General features: G+C 37.6%; 1 protein-coding gene across 4 annotated transcripts in view; it reads left to right on the top strand.

Moving 5' to 3' along the window:
* LRR (capping protein regulator and myosin 1 linker 1 leucine rich repeat protein) overlaps positions 1-26,943 on the top strand; it is a 1,021,987-nt gene that overhangs the window by 390,443 nt on the left and 604,601 nt on the right. For all 4 annotated transcript variants that reach the window (XM_090381859.1, XM_090381857.1, XM_090381858.1 and 1 more), the window contains exon 16: positions 6,178-6,277. In XM_090381859.1, the coding sequence (XP_090237985.1) occupies positions 6,178-6,277 (100 nt within the window). The remainder of the gene's footprint in view (positions 1-6,177; positions 6,278-26,943) is intronic.

Below are 26,943 nucleotides of genomic sequence, written 5' to 3'. Positions count from 1 at the left end.
TCTGGGTGGTGGTACCGCTGAAAATAAATAACAGTAGTCTTCTCTACTAGAGAAGCGTTATTTATTTGAAGTAATTCAATAGTAGCTATCTTGTTGTGAAGGCAACCACATTATGAGATACATTTAAAACGATGCCTTCTACGCTACAATCGTAGCTCAAATATATGGGTTAACTATGGTGTATTTACACCGATATTATATAGTTAATTATCAAAACCCATAAGGATTATGCCTAGTGCATTTAATTTTCCAAATACATTACCACCACACCCTTCTGGCATCTCTCATAATGTGGATATAACTTCGCAACTGAGATGGCTTGTTGTATTACCTGGGTACCTGCCCGCCCACTGATGACGAAGCCAAAAAGCTTCGAAACGATCGTCTGGGTGGTGGTACCGCTGAAAATAAATAACAGTAGTCTTCTCTACTAGAGAAGCGTTATTTATTTGAAGTAATTCAATAGTAGCTATCTTGTTGTGAAGGCAACCACATTATGAGATACATTTAAAACGATGCCTTCTACGCTACAATCGTAGCTCAAATATATGGGTTAACTATGGTGTATTTACACCGATATTATATAGTTAATTATCAAAACCCATAAGGATTATGCCTAGTGCATTTAATTTTCCAAATACATTACCACCACACCCTTCTGGCATCTCTCATAATGTGGATATAACTTCGCAACTGAGATGGCTTGTTGTATTACCTGGGTACCTGCCCGCCCACTGATGACGAAGCCAAAAAGCTTCGAAACGATCGTCTGGGTGGTGGTACCGCTGAAAATAAATAACAGTAGTCTTCTCTACTAGAGAAGCATTATTTATTTGAAGTAATTCAATAGTAGCTATCTTGTTGTGAAGGCAACCACATTATGAGATACATTTAAAACGATGCCTTCTACGCTACAATCGTAGCTCAAATATATGGGTTAACTATGGTGTATTTACACCGATATTATATAGTTAATTATCAAAACCCATAAGGATTATGCCTAGTGCATTTAATTTTCCAAATACATTACCACCACACCCTTCTGGCATCTCTCATAATGTGGATATAACTTCGCAACTGAGATGGCTTGTTGTATTACCTGGGTACCTGCCCGCCCACTGATGACGAAGCCAAAAAGCTTCGAAACGATCGTCTGGGTGGTGGTACCGCTGAAAATAAATAACAGTAGTCTTCTCTACTAGAGAAGCGTTATTTATTTGAAGTAATTCAATAGTAGCTATCTTGTTGTGAAGGCAACCACATTATGAGATACATTTAAAACGATGCCTTCTACGCTACAATCGTAGCTCAAATATATGGGTTAACTATGGTGTATTTACACCGATATTATATAGCAAATATATATATATATAATATTGATAAAAATAATCATGTTACTGAATGACAAAGTAAGCAAGCAAAGTATTAAAACAAAATTATTAAACTGCGTCATGGATCCTTGGTACTACTAGATACAGTAGAGAAACCCCAGCAACCATAATGAAATATAGACAGATGTTTATATTCAGTGTATAGGGAAAGGATGTTGACCTATCAATTGTAATTACCATGGAAAAATTGAGAAGGCCTGTAAAGTGAAGGAGATAACCTGAAATAAATTGATTAACATAAAAATAAAAAAAAAATAAAAAATAACAATATTACCTCAAGTAGTGAGGCCTAGGGCTTTAACTACTTCTTCAAAGGGTCGGCAGCCAAAACTGTAAGAGCCTCCACAATAAGCAGAGTGTATATGCTGTTATGGTGTATACATGCGAAATGTATAAATCATTTAAAACCTGGTCTGTACTTGTTAACAGGAGAGACTGCTTCAACGGGGATGGGATACACTTAAATAGAAAGGGTGCAAGAATATTTGCTGATGCTATCGAGGCAGTGTTAGGTGTGTCAGAAAACTGCTAGCTTGGGGGGATACAAGGACTAATAGTTTAACAGTAGCTGCAGGCAGAGGTGAGGTGATTCTTGCACAACTCCTATTAGAATAAGTAGCGAACTGGAGCGAAGGTTGTTGGGAAGTGTTGGTCAAGACATCAAAGGTGGATATTGTTGGGATAGCAGAGACGTGGTGTCACCCAGATATAAGGAATGCAGAACTGGAATTTGGGGAGTACAATGTGTACAGAAAGGATAGGAAGGGAGGAGGTGTTATGCTGTTAATTAAGAAAAACATAAAATCAAAAGAAGTGCATCCAGTTGATATAGATGAACAGTGCACTGTTGAGTCAGTTTAGTGTGACATAAGCACTGCAAAAGCAAAAATAAGAGTAGGAGTGTGTTATCGGCCTAATGACTCGAATGAGTACAATGAACAATTGTACAGAGAAATAGAGTGGGCTAATAAATCTGAATGTCTTATAATGGGAAATTTTAATTTCCCAGATATTAACTGGAACTTGTGCGTTGGTCACTCACACACAAGTTAGACTTTTGTGGATTTATTGGATGATTGTTTTCTGCATCAGCATGTTCGAGAGGCAACCACAGAGAGTAATACTCTTGATCTGGTTATCAGCAGCGATCATTCGTGTATTAAGAATTTGCAGATAAAGGAACCACTAGGTAGCAGTGATCACATTGTACTGATGTGGGATTTACTTAAAGATTTAATTACCATCAGGGGTAAAGGAGAGGGTTTTTGCTTCTGTAAAGGTGAGTACAGTGGTCTCAGACAGTTTTTAAATTCTGTACAGTGGGATCAACTGACGATATTACCAACAGTAAATTCCAAGTGGGAAGCATTCAAGGAATTAATCGTGGATGCTACTAAAAGTTCATATCTATTAAGAAACATTGTTCAAGGTTTAGTCCTAAATGGTTATGAAATGAACTAATGAGACTCGTGGCAGAGAAGAAAAATGCATGGGATGCATATAAATTATCAAGCGACTCAGCAGCCTATGGCAGACATAAGCTAGTCTGTAATCAGGTCACAAAGGAGGTTAGACAGGCGAAGGCAGATTATGAGAAATCCTTGGCAAAAGATGCTAAGAAAAACAGCAAGGATTTCTTTACTTATATAAACTCTAAAAGGAAGGGGCTGAATCTGATTGGTCCACTTGACATCGATGGTTCGACTGTTGATGATCCTGCTCAGATAGCAAACAAACTGAATGAGTATTTTGCATCTACATTCACACATAGGAATTATTAAGGTTTGAAAATGGCAGAAGGTTATCAAATTATAGCAGGGTACTTAATGATTTTGTAATAACTGAGAGCAAAGTGGAAGAGAAATTGTTGAAATTAAACATAAGAAAAGCACCTGGGGGTGGATGGGATCTATCAAGTTATATTAAAGGAGTCGGCAAAGCAACTAAGCAAACCCTTAACTATAATTATGAGAGCATCCTTGAACTCAGGGGAGGTTCCCACATACTGGAGATGTGCAAATGTATCCCTATTTCACAAAGAGGGATCGAAGGGTGACAGAAGTAATTATAGACCAGTTAGTTTAATTCTGTTCTGGGTAAAATAATGGAGTCACTGGTTAAAGATGCATTGCAGGATCATCTAGACAAGACTGCAGCAATAATTCAGACACAGCATGTGTTTGTTAAGGGAAGGTCTTGTCTGACAAATTTGATTGGTTATTATGATGTGGTTACAAAGGAACTGGATGCAATAAATAATTTTGATATCATATATTTGGATTTCAGGAAACCTTTTAAGACTGTTGCGCATGGAAGACTATTGAACAAATTGGAGCAGAATGGTATTAAGGGTAAGTTGCTACAATGGATAAAAGGATTAAGTGGGAGAAGACAGAGGGTGGTAATCAATGGGTGCTGCTCTTCGTGGACTAATGTTATTAGTGGAGTCCCACAGGGTGCGGTGTTGGGACTGTTGTTTTGTATATTTATCAAGGACGTTGATGAAGGTATATCAGGCTTAGTGTCGAAGTTTGCAGATGATACAAAGGTTGGCAGGGTTGTTAATGACAGTATGGCAGTGTGCTACTGCAACAAGATCTAGATAATTTGGGCAGATGGGCTAAGAAGTGGCAACTGAAGTTTAACCTTGACAAATGCAAAGTTCTGCATATGGGTAGAAGTAACCCAAGAGAAAAGTACCAACTGTGTGGTACTATACTTAAGGTGGTAGAAAATGAAAAAGACCTGGGAGTAATTGTGCAGTCAGATTTGAAGTTTTCTGAGCAATGCAGACAGGCGGCCAGGGTTGGTCATGGGTTTTGTCAATGATATATAGGAATTTTGCTAGCAGGGAGAAGGAGGTGAGGTGATTGTCCCTCTGTATAAGGCAATGTTCAGGCCACGCCTTGAATACTGCGTACAGGTCAATAGGCCTCATTTTAGGAAGGATGTCGATTTGCGTGAGCGTGTACAGAGAAAGGCAACAAGATTGGTGAGGGGAATGAAGCGATCCTCTTACCAAGAGAGGCTTAAGTTCTGCAAATTGCAGTGGGTGGAGTCTAGGCACCTGCGCGGTGATCTGATTGAGGTGCATAAGGCCTTGAATGGGGTGAGCACCCTGAATTCTGATGGGATCCTTCCACTTATTCAGATTGCGAACCTAAGGGAGCATAAATTCAAATTAAGAAAAGACAGAGGTAGAATAGATGTGCGGAAATTTGCCTTTAGCCATTGGTGGTTAATTGCTGGAACAAACTTCCATCTGTCGTTGTGGAAGTTGATAGGTTGAATAAATTTAAGGAGGAACTGGACAGGCATTTAGAGGGAATGGTGTGTTTTTTTCTTTTTTTGTTTTTTTTTTTTTTTGGCTGATGCTGCATAAGCTCATACACTTGCTTTCTTGCATCACATGCCACTACTACTACTACATAGCCGACCTGACAAAGACCAAAACGAAAGGAATAAAATTTTATTCCTTTCTTTTTCGTCAGATTTCATTGTTGAAATTTTGACTTGAAATTGAATGAAATTTCATCAAATTTCAAGTCAAATTTCATTGTTAAGAATGCAACCCCTGTTTTTAACATTACGTTTATGGGAAAAAATTCCCACTTTATGAGCTTGTGCTAGGAATGAATTAACTGACAAGATGACAGTGATTTTGATTTTTGTTAGATGATGTTAGCTGTCTGCTCTCTCCTGTATTCTTTGAAAAAATAAAGATTGCAGTTTTGTTTATTTTAAGTGCTAATAAAAAAAATTCTTAAAAAACTTAACACAGTATATTTTTAAAATAGTCATATCATTAGTGATCAGCAAACAAACAAAAAAAAAAAAAAAAGGAAAACCAGCAAATATGTTTGAAATATATTTTAGTTAAATATGTTTGTAAATCAGGATTTTCTGACCATGCAAAATTCATAGGGAAAAAAAATGCAAATTTCATTGGAAAAAAAATAATAATAAAATTTACTGCCATTATGATTGTAATATTTTCATGTTCAGAAAAAAATATTGCATTGGCCAGAAAAAAGTGAAAAAAAAGTTCAATGAGAAATATTCAAAGCTTGATTTACTTAAAGTATTTTAAGGTGAGAATTTTTTGACTTCTGTCAACTGTTGTGCTACAGAATTTCATTTGAGTTGCTGTAAAGTTATATAGAAATTGATCATCTATCCTTTTTTTTTTTTTGTTGTCTCTCATATTGTAGAAATACATGAGTTTCAGTATTTCAAAAACCCAATACCCCCAGGATTGACATGATTTGCACTAGTGCTGTTTAGTCAGTGCTAATTAAAGTTAAATAATAGTGTATTACTATTTGTGGGTTAGTGATGTTTATTCATATTTTTTAAGACGTTCAACATTCGGCGATTTGTTTCATGAATATGAGATGCTTAATTGCTTTTGTGGAAAACACAGCATTTTTTTTTTTTTTTAGATACAGAAATGATAAATGCATTAATACACAAATAACTGAAGCATGAAAAATTATTATGGAATGATATTGCAGTCTCATTGTTATTATTTGTTGCCTTGATTGATAGGGGAGGAAGAGGAAACCAACTTCAACAGTTGGCTTGAGTTGCACAAATAGTAGCTATTTGGTTCATTGTGAAAATGTTAATGTTGTGAGGGGGGGAAGAAAGTGTGGATGCCACCTACATATATTTTTTTCTATTCACAGTTTTAATTATTACGATTTTTTTGCTCTTGTTTATACATTTTGTGTGTGTGTGTGTATATATATATATAATTTTTTTTATATTTTTTATTATTGTTTAGGGTTTGATGGAGACTTGGCAAATATTGTCTCTGCAATCAGCAAAAATAAATCAATAAAGCATCTAGCTGTTGGAAAAAATTTCATGAATATTAAACCAAAGTAAGTTTTACTAAAGTTAATGAGAATATAAAGTACACACACACATTGCTGTATATGTTATATTGACCAGTTATTATCAAAAGATAATAAAAAGATAATTTTTTGATAACATGATAATTTTTTATAACAGTTATTATCAAATGATACTGTTCAACAATATTATTAATTTTAAAAAAGATGCAAATGATATCATACATGCACTAAAGATATTAGCCTTTTAACTAGTGTGCACCCTTGGTAGATGGAACCTTTATAATATAAAGTGTATGTTATTAATTCAGTATCAATAATGATTATCTGTTTATGTACAGATTCTCTTAAAACTGTACAGAGAGACATAATGCATCTATCAATTGTGTTATAAGTAAGAGTAACCATTTTTATTTTTAAGATACTTTCAAAAATTGGCCTAAGAGTGTGTGGATCATTCATCAATCTTCGAAAGAGTGTATTCTTATGCAAACAATCAATGTCTTATATATGAAGCATCCGTTGAATTTTAATCCAGAAGTTGATAAAAAAAAAATTTAATTATAAATACATAAATGTAGAAAAAAAATGAAGTGAACAAATTATTTTTGAAAGAAATTTTGATTTTGATTTTAGTTTTATCAATAATCCCACTCAGATGTTCAGATATAAAGTCAGAATAGGAAAAAATAATATTTAAAAGAATATTGAAAAATTAAAATTGAAATTTATATAGTATTTTAATTTTTCACAAACTACTGGAATTTCTTGGAAACACTCACTTGGGAAAGATTTAATCCTAGGCCACCTACTTCATTTTGCAGGCAGTGTTGAGATAAAATATGCTATTTAGTGCCAAATTTGAAAGTGCCTTGAATGTGCCCAGGCATAATAGGAAGGACTATATTGTAAAAATCTTGCCCATCAGTTTAACCTTTCTTTTTTTGTTTCATGAAAACCACAAACACGAGAGGTATAAGAACCTATTGTACTTAGTACTGTGCTTGGATTGGAGATTGAGAAGACGAAAGAAGATATTTTTTGACATTATAGTTGAACTTCTGTAGGCTGTAATTTTCAGCAAATGTCTATGAAGGAAGGTAGTTCCAGAAAACGGCATTTGAAAGAATAAACGTGGAAAATGAAAAGTTGATTCTGTGAGTTTGAAGTTGGACAGTAAATGGAAGGTAGGCTGGTGGCAGCACGTGTTCTGACTGTTATGACAGAGAGAGCAGGAATTATAGAATCCAATTCAGAAAAACAGAGCCCATGGAAGTATCTGTAGAAGAGGCATACAGCAGAAACAGTATGTCTATGAGACAGAGAGTGGACAGACTCTGTTAAGATGAGTCATTAATTAACCAAACTGCCCTCTTCTGAATGGAATCTAGAAGCCTGAGAGATGTTTTGGGGGCACTGCCTCAGACGCGGGAACAATATTACATGGTAGGGTGGATTTGCGATTTGTACAGAGTGAACAGATAATGACAATGAGCTGTTTGGAAGAAAAGAAATGCCAAGAGAAAGAGAAAACCAAGTTTTTTAGATGCAGTGAAAGCAATATCTTTAATGTGCTTGTGCCAAGAGAGAGAGATTAGAAGTTAGGGTAATCCCCAAAAGAGATATATCATCTTGCCTAGAAATTGGAGTGTCACCAAAGATAAGCATAGGAGCAGAAGAATCCTTTTTGCGAGATATAAGACAAGTCTGAGTTTTAGAAGGATTGAAATCAACTAAGTTGTCTTTGCCCCAATGGAGAATTACCCGGAGATCGGCATTTAAGGAATTGGTAGTGGATATTGGAGAAGTTAGAAGACAGAGAGCCATCTACCATCACCATTGGTGAGCGGTTAGAGAGATTATTGGATAACCAATTACAAAATACAGTTGGCAAATCATAAGACGGAAGCTTTATGCCAAACACAATCGAAAGCTTTGAGATGTCAAGAGCAAATGCTTGTGTTTCACCAAAATTTTCCATCGAATTTTTCCATAAATGGGAACATAAGCCAGAATATCACCAGTGGATCGACACTGACGGAATCCATACGGGCGATCGTTGATCAGACGAAAGGTTTCTAGATAGTTTGAGTTGGCGGTTAATTGATTTCTCCAATACTTTAGAAAGAATAGAAGTAATTGCAGTGGGATGATAATTGGTTGGAAAAAATTTGTTGCCTTTTTAGTAATTGGCTAGATATGAGCAAATTTCCAAGCAGAAGGTAAAATATGCCCGGAATAAGAAAGTGAAAAAAGGTGGCAAAGAACAGGAGCACAGGTTTTGAGAACAAGTGGAGAAATACCATCGGAACCTGCACTTTTCTTAGCATCAAGATTTTCTCAAAATCCTTCTGCCATCCTTTTGACAGAAGACAACAGGAGGCACTGAATGGAGCGTGTTGGGAATGGTGGGAGGTGTTTTACCAAGATCATTAATACATGACTTGGAAGAAAAATGGGATGCTAGCAGGTCAGATTTATCCTTGGCTGAAGTGACAATAGAACCATCTGGTGTTGACAGAGGTGGGAGCAGAGATGGGCAAAAGTTGCTGCCAGTAGCTTTGGCAAGAGAACAGAATGCTTGGCTACCATTACGGCAAGAAGCAAGTTTTCTACTCTTAGCCTGTTTAACATCTAGTTTGGATTGATTAATAACTGCTTTATAATTGTTGCGATATTTGGTGTAGGCATAAAATGAAACTGAAGAATTGGAAACAAGCCAATTAAAATATGCAACATTTTTCTCTTGAACAGCCTTAGCACATTTATTGGAAAACCAAGGTTTAGATAAAGGACGAGAATTTAACATGGAGGTGGAATAAAGAATTCTATTCCAACAAGAATAATTTTATTGACGTGATCTGAGCAAAGATTGACATCAGAAGTTTTGAAACAGTAATCCGACCAAGGAAAAGAAGAAATGAAATCTCACAGGTCATCCCATTTTGCATTCTTGTAATGCCAAATAACACGAGGTTGGGAATAGCCATGATAAAGGCTCCATTGGAGAAGAGACAACAATAACCAAGTTGTGATCTGAGGTGCCTAAAGACCACTCACTTCACCGTGTACTTAGAAGGGTTGTTGCTGAGAAAAAGATCAAGTGTATTGGCTGTATGGTTAGTATTGTCTGGTATTCTTGTAGGTAAATGAACAATCTGTGCAAGGTCATTAGTAATTGCAAAAGCCTCAGCATTTCGACCAGCTGGGTCGGTGTGACGAGAAAACGGAAGTCAGCTGGGTTGTGAACATTAAAATCACCAAGGAAAATTACCTGACTGTTACGAAAGTTGGACTAGAGAAAGTCAAGTTGCAAAGAGCTCCAAGTGATTAGTGGAGTTGCTAGAACGGTAGAAACAACTGATGAATTTAACAGAATGAGGTAGAGAGATTTTAAGCCAGAAAAGATCAAAAAGAGGAGAATCCAAATTAATATGTCTCTGACCGGGAATATCGGAACGAACATATGCACAAAAACCACATTTGAGGCAAAAGGAGCCATACAGCAAATAATTTAGGCAACTAAGATGAGCAGTAGTTGAATAAAACGACAACTGAGATTCTGTCAGAAAAAGTACATGAGGTTTGGCAGACTGCAAGTGGAAATGGACATCGTTGAGATTAGAATTGAGACCACATATATTTGTGAAACGAACTAGGAAGTGTTTGGGAGGTTTAGATCTTTTCGCAGCTAAGCTTGACAATTCATGGTGCATTTAATAGTAAGAAAAGGTGGAGGGGGACAGTCTGTATGAAGGAATGAAATTTTTGGATATGGCGTACACATGGTAAAAATATACCCAGATCCTTGACATAATGTGGCCCTGCAATGCCCCCCCCCCCACCCCACCTACTCACTACTCAGACTCCCTCCAGTCACTATCTGGTAGTGTAGAGATAGCAAGATTATACACTAGCTGATCCGGAAGCCTCCTAAAGAGTTACCAATAGGTTCAGTCCAGTGTACTAACTAGTGGCTGGTCTGCGAACACTGTTTTAGAGCTGTATCCTCAAAATGCTAGGAAGATTAGATCTCGCTGTGATGTTCATCATAACCTGAAAAGTCATCAGGCATACTGCATGATGGAAGAGGTGGGGAAGGGTTGACTGGAACTTAGCTCTGGAGACTAAACATGGGTTCCACCACTTCAAGCCTCCAATAAGCAAATTGGTGGTATTGCACCGGTTGATGAGAGGAATCTATTGCCTGGTAACACAAACGGTTGGCATTTCTCTGTGTGGTGTGGTTGCCACACCTCGACCCGTGCTTACGTTGTTTCATACCTAGGTGGTCACCCACAGTTTGTTTTTGTTATTTAGGAGCATTAGCAACTAAGGCCATATTGCTCCGGGGATATGCAGTGGTCATTCCCTGACCTTTCCGCATCCTCTGTATTTCAGTGTGCTTGCGCATGGGTGTTATACCCAAGATTGCTAACAGTCCCACCATTGTGGAGGTGCAAGCAGAGGATTTGGGCCGACCGGGCTAGCCAGGTGGGTAAAGTGCCTGCCTGGCAATCCAAAGGTCACGGGTTCGAATCCCGCCTCGGGCTTGGATCAAAGTACTGCAAAAACCTTGTGAGGTGCATTATGGCCACAGAAGCCGATGCGCCAACAACTACCAAAAAAAAAAAAAAAAAAAAAGAGGATTTGGCTGTCACAGCCTATGCGAACTTCACCGAAATTGGGTCCACTTGACTTGCGGTCACCCGAATATCAATTCCATCAGCGTTTTATATTCTAAGATAGCAAGCACAGCTTGTCTGACATATCTGAGAGAATGTGTGTGACAGCCTTAAGGACCAATTATTAGATCATTCTGGAGAGATTGTTCTGGGCTCATAGGGAGAATTTTTCTACGCATTAACTACACTTATTCAAGGGAGGGACTGTTTTTACATGGATAGGATAAGACTGCAAGAATATTTTCTGAAACGATCAAGTTAATGTGTCAGAAAACTGATTGTGTGTGTGTGTGTGTGTGTGTGTGTGTGTGTGTGTGTGTGTGTGTGTGTGTGTGTGTGTGTGTGTGTGTGTGTGTGTGTGTGTGTGTTGGGGGGATTGGAGGAGGAGGAGAATTGACAGACTAATAGTTAGTGGCAACTTTAATTAGAGGCAAAATTGATACTCACATTGCTATTTGGACATTAGCATTAGCAGAGGCATTTGATGCAAGAAAGCAAGCTTATGCAGCATCAGCCAAAAAAAAAAAAAACCCACTTCACCCCTCTGTTTGTTCAAAATATCTGTGCAGCTGAGCCTTAAACTTATTTAGGCTATCAACCTCCACTACAAGGGATGGAAGTCTGTTCCACCAACCAACCACCCGCTGGCTAAAGGCAAATTTCCGCACGTCTATCCTACATCTGTCTTTCCTCAATTTGAATTTATGCCCTCTCAGATGATTATTCTGAGCTAGAGGAAGAATCCCATCAGCATTGTGCATGCTCAAACCATTCAAGGCTTTATACACCTCTATCAGATCACCTCGCTGGTGCCTAGTCTCCAGACACTGTAATTTGCAAAACTTAAGCCTTTCTTTGTAAGAGCACCCCTTTGTTCCATTCACTAATCTTGTTGCCCTTCTCTGTACTCGTTCCAGCAGCTCTACATCCTTCTTGAAATGAGGCCTCCAGACCCGTATACAGTACTCTAGGTGTGGCCTGACCATTGCCTTATACAAGGGAATAATCACATCCTTATCCCTGCTGGAAAAATTCCTGTCTATCATTGACAATACTCCATGAGCTACTCTAGCAGGCCGTCTGCACTGCTCAGAAAACTTCATATCTGCCTGCACAACCACCGCCAAGTCCTTTTCATTCTCTATCACTGTCAGTGTAGTACCACAGAGTTGATACGTTGCTCTGGGGTTGCTGTTTCCCATGTGTAGTACTTTACATTTGTCAATGTTAAACTTCATTTGCCACCTCTCAGCCCATCTGCTCAACCTTTCCAGATCCTGTTGCAGCAGCATAGTGTCAGTAGTGTCCTTGACAACCCTGCTGACCTTTGTATCGTCTGCAAACTTGAACATTAAACTTGATATCCCATCATCAATATCATTTATAAATACAGAAAACAATAATGGACCCAACACTGAGCCCTGAGGGACTCCACTAATAACATTAGTCCATGATGATTACCACTCTCTGTCTTCTCCCCCTCAACCACCCCTTTATCCATAGCAGCAATTTGCCTCCAGTGTCACACTGCTCCAATTTGTGTAGCAGTCTTCCATGTGCAACAGTATCAAAAGCCTTTCTAAGGTCCAAGTATATAATATCAAAGCTATTCCCTACATCCAGTTCTTTTTTGACTGCATCATAGTATCCAATCAAATTGGTCAGGCAAGACTTCCCCTTAACAAAGCCATGCTGTGTCCGAGCTATAACTGAAGTCTTGTCTAAATGATCCTGCAGTGCTTCTTTAACCAGTACCTCCATTAATTTTCCTGGAACAGAAGTTAAGCTCACAGGTCTATAATTACTTGTGTCAGCCTTTGATCCTCCTTTGTGAATTGGGGTCACATTTGCACATTTCCAGTCTATGGGTACCTCCCCTGAGTCCAAGGAAGCTCTCATAATTATGGCTAAGGGTTTGCTTACTTCCTTTGCTGCCTCCTTTAATATAACTGGATAGATCCCATCCACCCCGGGTGCCTTTCTTGTGTTTATCTTCAACAGTTTCTCCTCCACTTTACTCCCAGTTATTTCAAGATTCTGTAGCTTACTGCTGGAGTTGAATTCACCTCTGGCATTCCCCTCGCTGAATAACTCCTCATGTGTGAATGTCGATGCAAAATATTCATTTAGTTTGTTAGCTGCCTGAGCAGGATCATTAACAGTTGACCCATCAATATCAAGTGGACCAATCTGATTCATCCCCTTCCTTCTAGAGTTTACATAAGTAAAGAACTCTTTGCTGTTTTTCTTTGCATCCCTTGCCAAGGATTTCTCGTAATCTGCCTTCGCCTGCCTAACCTCCTTTGTAACTTGGTTGCATATCAACTTGTATCTATCATAGGCTTCTGTGTCATGTGTTAATTTGTAAGTATCCCATGCATTTTTCTTCTCTGCCATATGTCTGATTAGTTCATCTGACATCCACTTAGGCCTAAACCTTGAACAATAATTCTTAATTGGTATGTAAAGCCTAGTAGCTTCCAAGATAAGTTCTTTGAATGCTTCCCATTTTGAATTTGCTGTTGGTAACATCATCAGTTGGTCCCACTGTATAGAATTTAAATTATTAGGAGCACCATCTGCAGCGCAAGATGTTATATTTTTCATTGATATATTATTGTCATCTAAGTAATTTTTTAGCTTATTATATATATCTTTGGAGGTAATGGTGCTCTCTAACGATTTACAGAATAACATTTCTTCAGCAAAATTACCTTTATCAATATATCTTAAATAAGTTATCAGTACGGCTTCACTGTCTCTCAAAGTTGAGTCATCCATTTGCACTGAGAATTTTCTTGTTTTCATTTATTTAAAAGTACAATTTAACTGCTAACGAAGTTCAACTAACGCTATCTAGTACGGTATATAACTATCGTATCACATAGACGGTTACACTATGTAAACTATCGTATTACAAGGTAACGTGAACTTGCTTATACACTAATTATGATTAGAATAAACAAATTTGAAGAGTTTGAAGTATTGGTTAAAGTCATGAAATTCAAACAGTTATGGCCCTAGGTGCCAAGTGGTTTTGTAATCAAACATATTTGCACTCTCTAGAAGAAATAAAATCATCTCCTTGTTTTCAGCATTACACTAACAATCAATTTAATAATCATCAGTAAAGAAATCACTTTACTTGAGAATGTCACAGACATTTCTCTCAGATATGCCAGACAAGCTGTACTGGCTACCTGGGGGTCTAAGACACTGATATTCGTGCACCTTCACGATGGTGCGACTGTTAGTAATCCTGGGTATAACCTCAATGCACAAGCACACTGTGGGTGACCACCCAAGTATGAACCAACGTAAGCAGGGGTCAAGGTGTGGCGCCAAAACCACATGGGAGAATGCCACCCCCCTCTATGTTACCAGGTAATACTAGGTGGTAGACGACTCATCAACCGGAGCAATACCACCACTTTGCTTATTGGAGGCTTAAAGTGGTGGAACCCATGTTTAGTCTCTAGAGCTAAGTTCTGGTCAACCCTTCCCCATCTCTTCCATCATACAGTATGACTGATGAATTTTGAGGTTATGATAAACATTATGGTGAGATCCAATCTTCCTTACATTTCGAAGGTACAGCTCTAAAACGGTGTTCGCAGGCCGGCCGCCAGTTAGTACACTGGACCGAACCTATTGGTGACTCTTTGGGAGGCTTCCAGATCAGCTAGTGTATAATCTTGCTACCTCTACTCTGCCAGATAGTGACTGGAGGAAGTCCGAGTAGTGTGTATGCGGAGAGAATTGTCGAGACCACGTTATGTCAAGGATCTGGGTATATTCATACCATGTGTAAGCCATACCGAAAAATTTCATTACTTCATTCAGCATGTCGTCCCCCCTACATTTTCTTAATATTGAATACACCACGAATTGTCAAATTAATAGAGTAAGCTTATCTGCGAAAAGATCTAAACCTCCCAAACACTTTCTAGTTCATTTCACAAATATACTTGGTCTCAATTCTAATCTCTGCTATAAAAGGTACTGGAAGTCTGCCAAACCCCATCTACTTTTTCTGAAAAAATCCCAGTTATCAGTTAATTCAATTACTGCTCATCTCAGCTGCCCAAATTATTCACATGATTCCTTTCACCTCAAAGGTGGTACTTGTGCATATATCCGTTCCGATATTCCCTGTCAGAGACTTGGCAATTTTGAATCTCCTCTCTTTGATCTTCTCTGGCTTAAAATCTCTCTACCTCATTGTGTCAAATTCATCTGTTGTCTCTGCCGCTCTCCAAACTCCACTAATCACTTGGAGCTCTTTGACTTCCTCTCTTTGCAACTTGACTTTCTCCAGTCCAACTTTCCTAACAGTGAGGTAATTTTCCTTGGCTATTTTAATGTTCACAACTCCAGCTGGTTTCTGTTTTCTAGTCACAGTGACCCAGCTGGTCGAGATGCTGATGCTTTTGCAATTTCTAATGACCTTGCACAGATTGTTCATTTACCTACAAGAATACCAGACAATCCTAACCATACAGCCAACATGCTTGATCTTTTTATCACAAACAACTCTTCTAAGTACACGATCGACCTAAAGGTACGTGATCCTTTAGGTACCTCAGATCACAACTTGGTGATTATCTCTTCTCCAATGGAGCCTCTATCTCATGACTATTCCTAAGCTCGTATTGTTTGGCATTACAAGAATGCAAAATGGTATGACATGTGAGATTTATTTACTTCTTTTCCTTGGTCGGTCTATTGTTTCAAAACTTCTGATATCAACGTTTGCTCAGATCATGTCAGTGAAATTTTTCTTGTAACAGTGGAATCATTTGTTCTACATTCCACTTTAAAATCTCGTCCTTAATCTAAACCTTGGTTTTCCAATAGATGCTAAGGCTATTCAAAGTTGCATTCTTAGAAGAATGTTGCATATCGTAATTGACTTCTTTCCATTTCTTCAGTTTCTTTTTCTGCCTACACCAAAGCTCGCAACAATTTTAAAGCAGTCATTAATCAGTCCAAACTAGATTTTCAACAAGTTAAGAGTAAAAAACTTTCTTCTTGCCCTACTGGTAGCTAAGCATTCTGGTCTCTTGCCAAAGCTAATGGCTGCAACTTTTGCCCATCTCTGCTCCCACCTCTGTCAAAACCAGATGGTTCTGTTGTCACTTCAGCCAAAGATAAAGCTGGGTTGCGGGCATCCCATTTTTATTCCAACTCATGTATTAATGATCTTAGTGAAACACCCCCACCATTCCCAACTCACTCCATTGAATGCCTCCTGTGGTCTTCCGTCAGAAGAGTTCAGAAGGATTTTAATGAATCTCGATACTAAGAAAGCTCCAGGTCCTGATGGTATTTCTCCACTTGTTCTCAAAACCTGTGCTCCTGAAATTACTCCTGTTCTTTGCTGCCTTTTTTCTTCCAAAGGCGGTGCCTCAGTAGCCAGGTGGGAAGGAGCAGCAGTGCATAGCACACGCTTCTTGATTAGACCAGGGTTCGAGCCCGTCACCACCAAATACGGAGGGTGCGGAAAGGTCAGGAAATGACCACCCCACCGGAACAATATGGTCTTAGTTGCTAATGCTCCTAAAAACCAAATAACAACATAACATTATTCCAAAGGTGTTTTACCTTCTGCTTGGGAATTTGCTCATATCCAACCAGTTCCTAAAAAGAGTGACAAGTCCCTCCCATCCAGTTATCATCCCATTGCAATTACTTCTATTCTTTCTAAAGTAATGGAGAAATCAATTAACCGTTAACTCTTAAACTACCTAGAAACTACCTTCCATCGGATCAACTATCGCCAGTATGGATTCCATCAATGTCGATCCACTGGTGATATTCTGGCTTATGTTACCCATTTATGAACAAATTCAATGGAAAAGTTTGATGAAACACAAGCAGTTGCTCTTGACATCTCAAAGGCCTTTGATTGTGTTTGGCCTAAAGGTCTTCTAACCAAGCTTCCATCTTATGGTTTGCCAACTTTTTTTTGTAATTGGTTATCCAGTTTTCTCTCTGATCGCTCACTGAGGGTGATAGTAGATGGCTCTCTGTCTTCTAACTTCTCCACTAATGCTGGTGTCCCCCAAGGTTCAGTTCTTTCCCCCACTCTTTTCCTCTTGTATGTTAATGACCTTCTTCCATAGCCAGGAAATCCTATCCATAGTTTTGCTGATGATAGCACATTGCATTCCACTTTCCATTTGAGAAACCTTGCCCTGCCCAATCAGCTTCAACCTCTCGAAAATCCACTACCAATTCCTTAAATGCTGATCTCCAGGTAATTCTCCAATGAGGCAAAAACAACTTAGTTGATTTCAATCCTTCTAAAACTTAATCTTGTCTTATATCTCACAAAAAGGATTCTTCTGCTGCTATGCTTATCTTTGGTGACGCTCCGATTTCTAGGCAAAATGATATATCTCTTTTGGGGATTACCCTGACTTCTAATCTCTCTTGGCACAAGCCTATTATAACTATTGCTTCCTCTGCATCTAAAAAATTTGGTTTCTCTTTCGCTGTCGGCGTTAAATCGCAAATCTGCCCTACCATGGAATATTATTCCCACTTCTGGGGCAATGCCCCTAAAACCTCTCTCAGGCTTCTAGATTACATTCTGAAGAGGGCAGTTAAGTAGTAGTAGTAGTGGCATGTGATGCAAGAAAGCAAGTGTATGAGCTTATGCAGCATCAGCCAAAAATATATGATATCAAAATTATTTTTTGCATCCAGTTCCTTTGTAACCGTATCATAATATCCTATCATATTTGTCAGACAAGACTTTCCCTTAACAAACCCATGCCTGAATTATTGCTGAAGTGTTGTCTAGATGATCCTGCAATGCATCTTTAACCAGTGACTCCATTATTTTTCCCTGAAAAAAGTTAAACTAACTGGTCTGTAATTACTCGTGTCACCCTTCGATCCCCCTTTGTGAATTGGGGATACATTTGCACATCTCCAGTCTGTGGGGGACCTCCCTACGGACTGGAGATGTGCAGAATTTAATTAATGACTCCTCTCTAACAGAGTCTCTCCATTCTCTGTCCCATAGACGTACTTTTTCTGCTTCATGCCTTTTCTACAGATACTTTCTTGCGCACTGTTCCCATGCTCTCTTTCCAAACCGTCCGAACACGTGCTGCCACCAGTCAACATCCATTTACTGTCCGACTTGAAACTCACAGAACCACTTTTCATCTTCCTTGTTTATTCATTCAACTGCCGTTTTCTGGAACAACCTTCCTTCATACGTATTTCCTGAAAGTTACAGTCCACAGAAGTTCAAGTGTAATGTCAACAAATATCTTTTTTCGTATTCTGAATCTCCAATCCAAGCACAGTACTAAGTACTGTAGGTTCTAATACCGCTCGTGTTTTGAGTTTTCATAAAAAAAAAAAAAAAAAAAATTTAAAAAAACTTGGACCTTCTCTCTTTTTTTTCTATTATTTTTATATTAATACTAAGCCGCTATTGCTTGGTCACAAAGTTGGCACCACCACTCCTGCCTCCATATTGTTGGCCAGTAAACTGGAAGGGAAAAAGGTTGCCCTTCTATGGCAAAATGGAGAAAACAGTTCCCAAATCCCAGAAAAACTACTGGAGCAACAAGGGGAGCATGGTTCTGTCACAGCAAAATGTCAAAAGACTGTCATAGAATCCAAACCCCCAGCTTTGCTAATCATTCATTCAACTCACTAACAACCAATTGGAAAACTCTCTCCATTCCTAAAACAACAACTTCTGTAGGAAACATAACCTGCATCCACACCTGGAACTACAACTAGAAAATCTTCCATCATATAAAAGAACTTGAACATATAAAAGGACTCCAGATTACCTGTATTAAAAATCTAAACATCTTAAGATATCTGTCAGATACAATGTGGGGTTTCAACTGTTACACACTACTACATTTGTATCATGCATTAATACTTCAATTCTTCACTTTCTTCATTTCTAGACTATGATTCTGTAGTTTATAGCTCTCGTAGACCAAATACTTTACATTGGCTTGATCCTGTGCACCAGAGTGCTCTTCCTCTTGCTCAGGGGGGAATACTAAACACCACAGGTATAGAGCCTATACATTGAAGCACATGAAGCCTCCTTGCATCTATGCAGATAAATGCTTTTATTAAACTATGCAGCAAAACTCAAAGGGCATCCACACCACCCCACTTGTAACAGACTTTTCTCTCCTAAATGGGAAAACCTTTACAAACTTATCCACATATAAACTGTCCAACTAGGTGTCTTTTCTCACTGCAGGCTGTCTGGCAACTTGACCTTAATAAGATACAACCTACTGTCTCTCATACAATCCCACCCTGGACATATCTTATACCACTGTGCTACCTTTCATTCACAGGCTGGGGAAACGCACCTTATCCCAAACAGAACATAACGTAAATGAATGCTGCATTGAGAACTCAGCACTCTGAGTACAATCTACATGGATGGGTCTAAAGCTTAACAGTCATGTTGATGCAGTATATTATTTCCTAATATTACCATAGCCAAGAAACTCTCTACTGAATCTAGTTGCTATACTGCAGAACTCTGTGTTACCACATAACCTTAAATTACACACTCTCAACAACCATATTGCATAGCATCATATATGCAGATTCCATTAGTGCTCTTCAAGCTTATGAAGCATGATAACCCCTTACTCAAGCATATCTGGAATACTCTAAGTTAAAGCAGAAGATACAGGTTCTCTTTAGTTGGATCCCTGGTCATGCTAGAATTGCTGGAAATGAGCATGCTGCCAAAAGCTTCTACCAATCCTATAGACAAATCCTTTATTATGCCTGTGTCTGACTACAAGTTCATTATAAAGAAATGATGTCTTGAACAATGGCAACACATCTGGCAAAGTCAACCCAATAACAAGCTATTCAATATAAAAAATGATCTCAAACCATGGAAATCCAGTCTATGTGAGAACTGACATGAATAAGTTGTATTAGCCTGATTATGGATAGGTCACATGCACCTGACACATCTTTATCTGCTTGCAACCACCATAGTGAGCAAACTTCAACAGCATTCTGACTGTCCAGTATATACTAATTGATTGTCCCATATACAACAGTGAGCGACAAATTCTCTTTGCCTCATTTTCAGCAACAAACACTGTAAGTATTGGTCATCTCCTAGCAAATAGTAGTAGTAGTAGTGGCATGTGATGCAAGAAAGCAAATGTATGAGCTTATGCAGCATCAGCCAAAAAAAAAAAAAAAAAAAAAAATCACACCATTCCCTCCAAATGCCTGTCCAGTTCCTCCTTAAATTTATTCAACCTATCAACTTCCACAATGACAGATGGAAGTTTGTTCCAGCAATTAACCACCCGCTGACTAAAGGCAAATTTCCGCACATCTGTTCTACATCTGTCCTTTCTTAATTTGAATTTATGCCCCCCTTAGGTTCGTAATCTGAACAAGTGGAAGAATCCCATCAAAATTCAGCATGCTGAACCCATTCAAGGCAAATTTCAGCAACTATACCACACACAGACAAAATCTTTACTTTAGTCAAATGGATACAACTGTATAATGCACTATAAACGTCAATTGCAATTCATATTGATAAAATCAGTGCATGTACTTTCCAACATAACGCCCACACAAACAAACAAGCAAAGCAAACAGTTATAGGAATATCAGAAACATAATGTAATTCTGACACAGGATGCAGAATTTTATTATCGTTAGTATGATTAAAGAAATTGTCATGCAGTATCTAAAGATTCCCTAAAAACCATTTGTGTTCCTGTGTCAAGTATCACTATAAAGCCAGTCATGATTTTATATTGGTTTGTGTACCTAGTGAATGTTGTATTGTATGATTGACCTCATAGCACTCGACCAGGAAATACTGCCCAAAAATTTGCTGGCTGGCTCCCATCCTTGCCACGAGAAGGCAGGCCATCTTCTTTAAAAAATTAAAAACTGTGTTGAGGCCTTCCACTATAACCCTAAGGTTGCAGTGGGACAGTCTAATAAAGGAAAGGAAGTGGCAAGAGAGAAGGAATAGGAGAGATATGCTATAATGTGAAATGAGTAGTAAGCATAAATTTTTAAAAAATAAACAATAAATAAAATAAAATTTTTGAAAATTAAAAATATATTGTATATACTTCAGTGTGAAAGGAAAAGAGTTTTTGAGTCGTTTCGCATCACTTGTATATTGACTACTTATGAATGACCACCTGTATGCATTATGGCACAACACTTGGGTTGCCATTGCATGCTTATATGTACTGATACAGTGAACATGTTATTGCTTCTGGTTGGTATATAAGCAGGTAATACTGCATGCATACAGAAAAGACATTCCATTTGAAGTAATTACACTACCATTCTCTGAACCATTGTCCATACATGGGCAATTAATCATAACTTGTATAAGCCGTGTGAATCTATTATTCAATTAAAACTTCAAAAACAACTAAATGAAACAAGATCAGAAAAAGGAGTTTGTCACATAGCCCCACACCTTTTGTCCTGTCTGTCCTTTAAGTATAGCCTTATGTCCCTTCACATTTAAGGTGAAGGGACATAAGGCTATACTTAAAGGACAGACAGGACAAAAGGTGGCAGAAGTATGCTCTTGGTTAAGAAGCATATAGATTCTAAAACAGAACCCAGTTGATATGGATTGCCAGTTTAATGTATGATTAGTCAGGTTTCACATAAACACGGGAAAAAAATGATATAGTCCAATTGACTGTGGTGAGTATAATGAACAATACACACAAATATATTAGGCTACAAATTCAGAATGTCTATTAAAGGTGGTGGTGGGGGGAAGATTTTTCTTTTCAAATATTTGGAAATTGTAGGTTGATTGCCCACTTGGTAGCAGAACAATCCAGAGGGTCCTACCAATATCTTGAAAGTTGAAACCTCCATAATCACTATTTCTTAGTGGTTTCTTCGCCTGAAAATTCTTAATATGGGATTATTTAAAGATATCATTATTGTCCAAGGTAAAGGGAAAGGATCTTGCTTTTGCAAAGCTGATTCCAGTGGTCTTACAGTTTTTAATTTTTTTTTAATTTGGACTAACTGATGTTAGCAAATGCCACATGAAAAGTGTTCAGGGAAGTAATTGTAGAGTACTATGCTTTTTTTCCACATAAGAAATATAGTTGAAGGTCAATTTAAATGGATATTAGATGAACTGATGAGATTAGTGACAGAATAAAAATTCATGGGATGATTATAAATTATCAGGGGCACAGAAACTTACAGTAAATATAAACCCATCTGTAATCAAGTTACTAAGGGAATTAGGCATACTAAGACAAGTATAAGAATTGTAATAGTACATACATTGTTGATACCAAGAAGTCTTTGGCTAGGAGTGAAAAAAAAAAAAAAAAAAAAAAACCCAACAAACTGGTTTAAGTTAAAACTTTATTAAAATAAATAAATAAATAAATAGATATATACATAAAATAGATATTAAATAAAAGCATTAAAATACATAAAAGCATTAAAAATATAAGTAACAAGCAATAAAATAGAAGCTTTTGGGACAAAGTGTCCCTTCATCAGCTAGTCAGTGTATTGAGTATATATGCATTGGGTAAAATAACAGAAGACAACTGGGCATGATTGTAAATCACAACTCTGGTGCTGGTAACTCAGTATGCTGAGGATCGTCAGCACCCATCACAATGTAGTATGGCAGACTTCATATGTGAATACCCCTATTATGATTCATAGTATGGTTACAGCTGACTATGTGAATACTTCTAGCCATGAGAGCCGGTGGTAATCACATGAATGGTCGATGATTTCAATGTCACGTCAGGGATCAATATTATGTTGCTCGACCAATAATGTTCAGCAACAGCACAGCGTTCAAAGTAAGTAATGCAGAGAGCCACCTCATGCTCTGAGACACAATCTTTTAACTTCTTGGCAGTCTCAACATAATACATCCCGCAATCCGGACACATACGGTAAATGTAACTGCTCCATAAAAAAAAAAAGGAGGAATAGGTGTTTTCACTCTGAGCATAATAGAATGCAATTTCGTACCTGGGAATTACGCACGCTGTATATGGTGAGTGTAATATTCTAGCGAGACGTTCCAAAATGCCCAGATAATGAGGGATGTGGGCAATAGAGATAAACTCAGTATCATGGTGAGGATTTGATCGAGTGACAAAATTCTAGAACACCGGGGGATAACCACAATTAGAAAGCTCTATTCTTACTTTAGAAATCTACAATTGCTATCACTAATGGAACTGGAATGTGTCCATGTGCTGGTAAATAAGATATGAGAAGTGCTACATAATGTCCAGGAGGGTATGCCGACCCATAATTAATAAATTTGCCTGCACACATAGGTTTCCCAATGATGGAGGTTGTAAAATGTGTACCTGCACATTGGACTAAGACGTCTAAGAAAGGAAGAGTATTATTTGTTTCCAGTTCAATGGTAAATTGAATGAAGGGTGAAAGGGAATTGAGATAGTATTAGTAACGGCCGCATGGTGCAAGAAAGCCTATGGCTTATGCTGCACTAGCCAAAAAAAAGATAAAAACAAAAAAAATAATAAATAAATAAAATAAAATAAATAACTAAATAATAATAATTAATAAATAAAAAAAATAAAAAAATAATAAAATAAAAAGGAAATTAAACCTATCATCCTATGCGCTTCCCTTACCCGAAAGTACTATCCAGATGACCTTTGAATTTCCCCAAACTGTCGGCCTCTACCACCCATGAAGGCAACTTATTCCAGTAATTTATAACTCGCTGGCTAAAATAAAACTTCCTGCAGTCCAATCTAAACATTTCCCCCCGTAACTTGAATTTATGTCCCCTAGTTCTAATTCATACAAATCATTCGTATCAAATGATTTGAGTTTCTGATCCTCAAGGGAATAGGCAATTGGAGATTTCTAAAGTTCTGTTTACTTTATTATGTCTCTGGATTGTGGATGTTATTTTGGTGAGACTGCCAAAAGGTTAAAGATCGTGTCTCAGAGAATGAGGTGGCTCTCTGTACTGCTAACTTTGAATGCTCTGCTGTTGCTGAACATTATTGGGTCAAGCTATGTAACCTTAATCCCAACTCAACATTGAAACAGTCGACTACTCATGTGATTACTGCTAGTGCTCATGGCTTGAGGCACTCCACATAGTCAGCTGTAACCGTCCTATGAATCGTAATAGGGGAGTCCGCATTCACCTCATTATGGAGTCTGCCATACTACAGTGCGATGATTGTTGATGTTCCTTATGCATGCATAATACCGCATTACTTGCACTGGATTTGTGATTTATGATCATGCTCAGTTGTATTCTGTATTTTTATCCAGTGTACTGAGTACACCGCACACTGACTAACTGAAGGGATGCCTCGCCCCGAAAGCTTCTATTTTATTGCTTTTTACTTATATATATTTTAATGTTTTTATTATTTTATATCTGTTTTGTACTTTATTTATGTTTATATCTGTTTATTTATTTTAATAAAGTTTAACTTAAACCAGTCTGTCGGTCATTGCTAGAAATTATACAGTGATATGCAGCCTGATGCTCAAGGCCTGTTTTCTAAAGTAGATTCTTGTTTGAATGTAGATATAAATAAATATTCATATCTACATTCACACATGAAGTTTTTAGGAACGGAAATTCTAACTGTGAGTTACATGATTTTGTGGTAACTGAGAGGAAGGTGGAGAGAAACTGTGTGCTGAAAGTGAAGGAAGCATCTGGGGTTGATGGATTTTATCCAGTTATATTAAAAGAAGCAGCAAAAGAGGTAAGTTAACCTTTAGTTGTAATTATGAGAGCATCTTTGTATTCAGGGAATGTTTCTGGAGACTGAGAATGTGCTGTTTTTTCATTCACAATACAGATCAGTCGGTGATTTGAGTAATTACAGATCTTTAAGCTTGATTCTGAGAAAAATAATAGAGTCAGTACTTAAAAAAGCAATGCAGATTAATCTTGATTACATGCTATGTAAAACACACATTTGTGTGTTTGCACAAACACATCTGATTTTGACGTGTTTGCACATAAAGATCCTTTGAAGCAGCCATGAAAGATCTTGATGCTCAAAATAATTTTGATATTTTATACTTAGGTTTCAGGAAAGCTTTTAATACGGTTCCAAATCGGTGACTGCTCTGCATAAATGGATTGTTGAGTGGCAGGAAGTAGAGAGTATTATTAATGACCACTGCTCTTCATAGACTTTATGAGTGGAATTTCCCAGGATTTGGTGATTGGCCTATTACTGTTTTCAGTATTTATTGACAATTTTGTAGGCATATCAAGTTTAATGTCTGAATTGGCTGATGATACAAAGCCAACTTACACTTAGGTGAGTAGGTGAAAGACAGTAATCAATAAACAGCAGGATCTGTGACTGCTCTGCATAAATGGATTGTTGAGTGGCAGGAAGTAGAGAATAATTATTAATGACCACTGCTCTTCATAGACTTCATGAGTGGAGTTTCCCAGGGTTAAACATTTGGATAACAAAATCTGTGTTGATACTTGAGCTTTATTATTGATAAATGGCAGGCATATTTGGATAGCAGTAATCCCCAAACAACCAACTATTTGAAAGGTTATTCTAAGATTAACCAAAGTAGTGAAAAATGAGAAAGTCCCATAGATAATTGCACAGTCTGACACGTTTGCTGAGTGACACAGACATGCTGCTCAGACAGACTGCGGGGTTCTGTCAGTGATATACAAAAATTTTCCTAGCACAGGCAATGATCTGATTATCCCACAAAAAATTTGATTGGATGTTTTGTACAATGCAAGATCTGGTTAGGCCACATCTTGAGTACTGCATACATTTATGGAATCCTCATTTAAGGAATGACGTTAATCTGTTTGGATGGGTGCAACATTTGAAAGATTAACAAAAAAAAAACAAAAAAAAATGCACAAACAGAATGAGTGCGACATTTGAACAAATTAACAACAAAAAAAATTGAATGACAGGGCACTTCTGCAAATTGCATCTTGAAACTGTATATCTCCTGCAAGAAGATCTGATTGAAGTGCTTGATGTTTTAAATCGGTTACAGATGACACACAAGAGATCAAAGGTGTTTTTTTTTTTTTTTTCCCCTCTGATGTATATGTTTGCTTTCTCACATCACATCATTTTGCTTCTACTAATATTCTGTTAGGATTTCAGTATTAGTATTGGCAAAAATGATTGAAGGAAACTCGTTATTTCAACATTCAGTTACATTCTGGCTGAAGTTAAATTTTTGCAAATTATTCTGTAACCATTCTTTTTCAGTTTAAATTTTTTTTTTTTTTTATGTGCAAACACATTTTACCACAAGAAGAATTTGTACACTATATTTGTATGAGTGTTCCATCTGTCACCTTGTTCAAGGTTGTCAAGAGGGGGGTCAGGTAGGTTACCTGCCCCCATATTAAAATTTTAAACTTTATTTACAGTTGCAGACATTGTCATCTTTTCCCTTATGGCTGCAGTGGTTTGCTACTGGACATTTGGTGAAGATGAATGATAAAACGAGCTACTTTGTTGACTGCTTTCTTCCCTACATGTTCCTTTTGATGTGCCACTTTTAACATCAGACTCATGAGAGTCTGAAGTTAGATCAGAATGGAAGAAGACACCTCATGAAGTTGTCTTCTTCCATTATAATAGCCTCACCAAGTATAAGTACTTTAAAAATTTACCACATTCAAGTTAGTGGAAAATAGAAGAAGGGTAGTTGTACAGTCTAATATGAAGTTCTCTGAGCAGTACAGATAGGCTGCTAGAGCAACTCATGGGATTCTGTCAGTGATATATGGAATTTTGTCAGCAGGGAGAAGAATTGTACGAGGCAATGGTTAGGCCAGTGATTTTCAACCTTTTTTTAATAACAGCACCCCCTAAGTAATTTATTTTATTTGGTGGCACCCCTACTCAATTTTCTGCCTGTTTACATTTCATAATACAAATTATGTATACAAGTATACAGTATATAATTTTATTCTTTATATAG

This window comes from Mastigoproctus giganteus, chromosome 9, assembly GCF_048544385.1.
Source record: "Mastigoproctus giganteus isolate SK-2022 chromosome 9, ASM4854438v1, whole genome shotgun sequence".
Classification (NCBI taxonomy): Eukaryota; Metazoa; Arthropoda; class Arachnida; order Uropygi; family Thelyphonidae; genus Mastigoproctus; species Mastigoproctus giganteus.
This window is presented reverse-complemented; position numbering and strand designations above follow the sequence as displayed.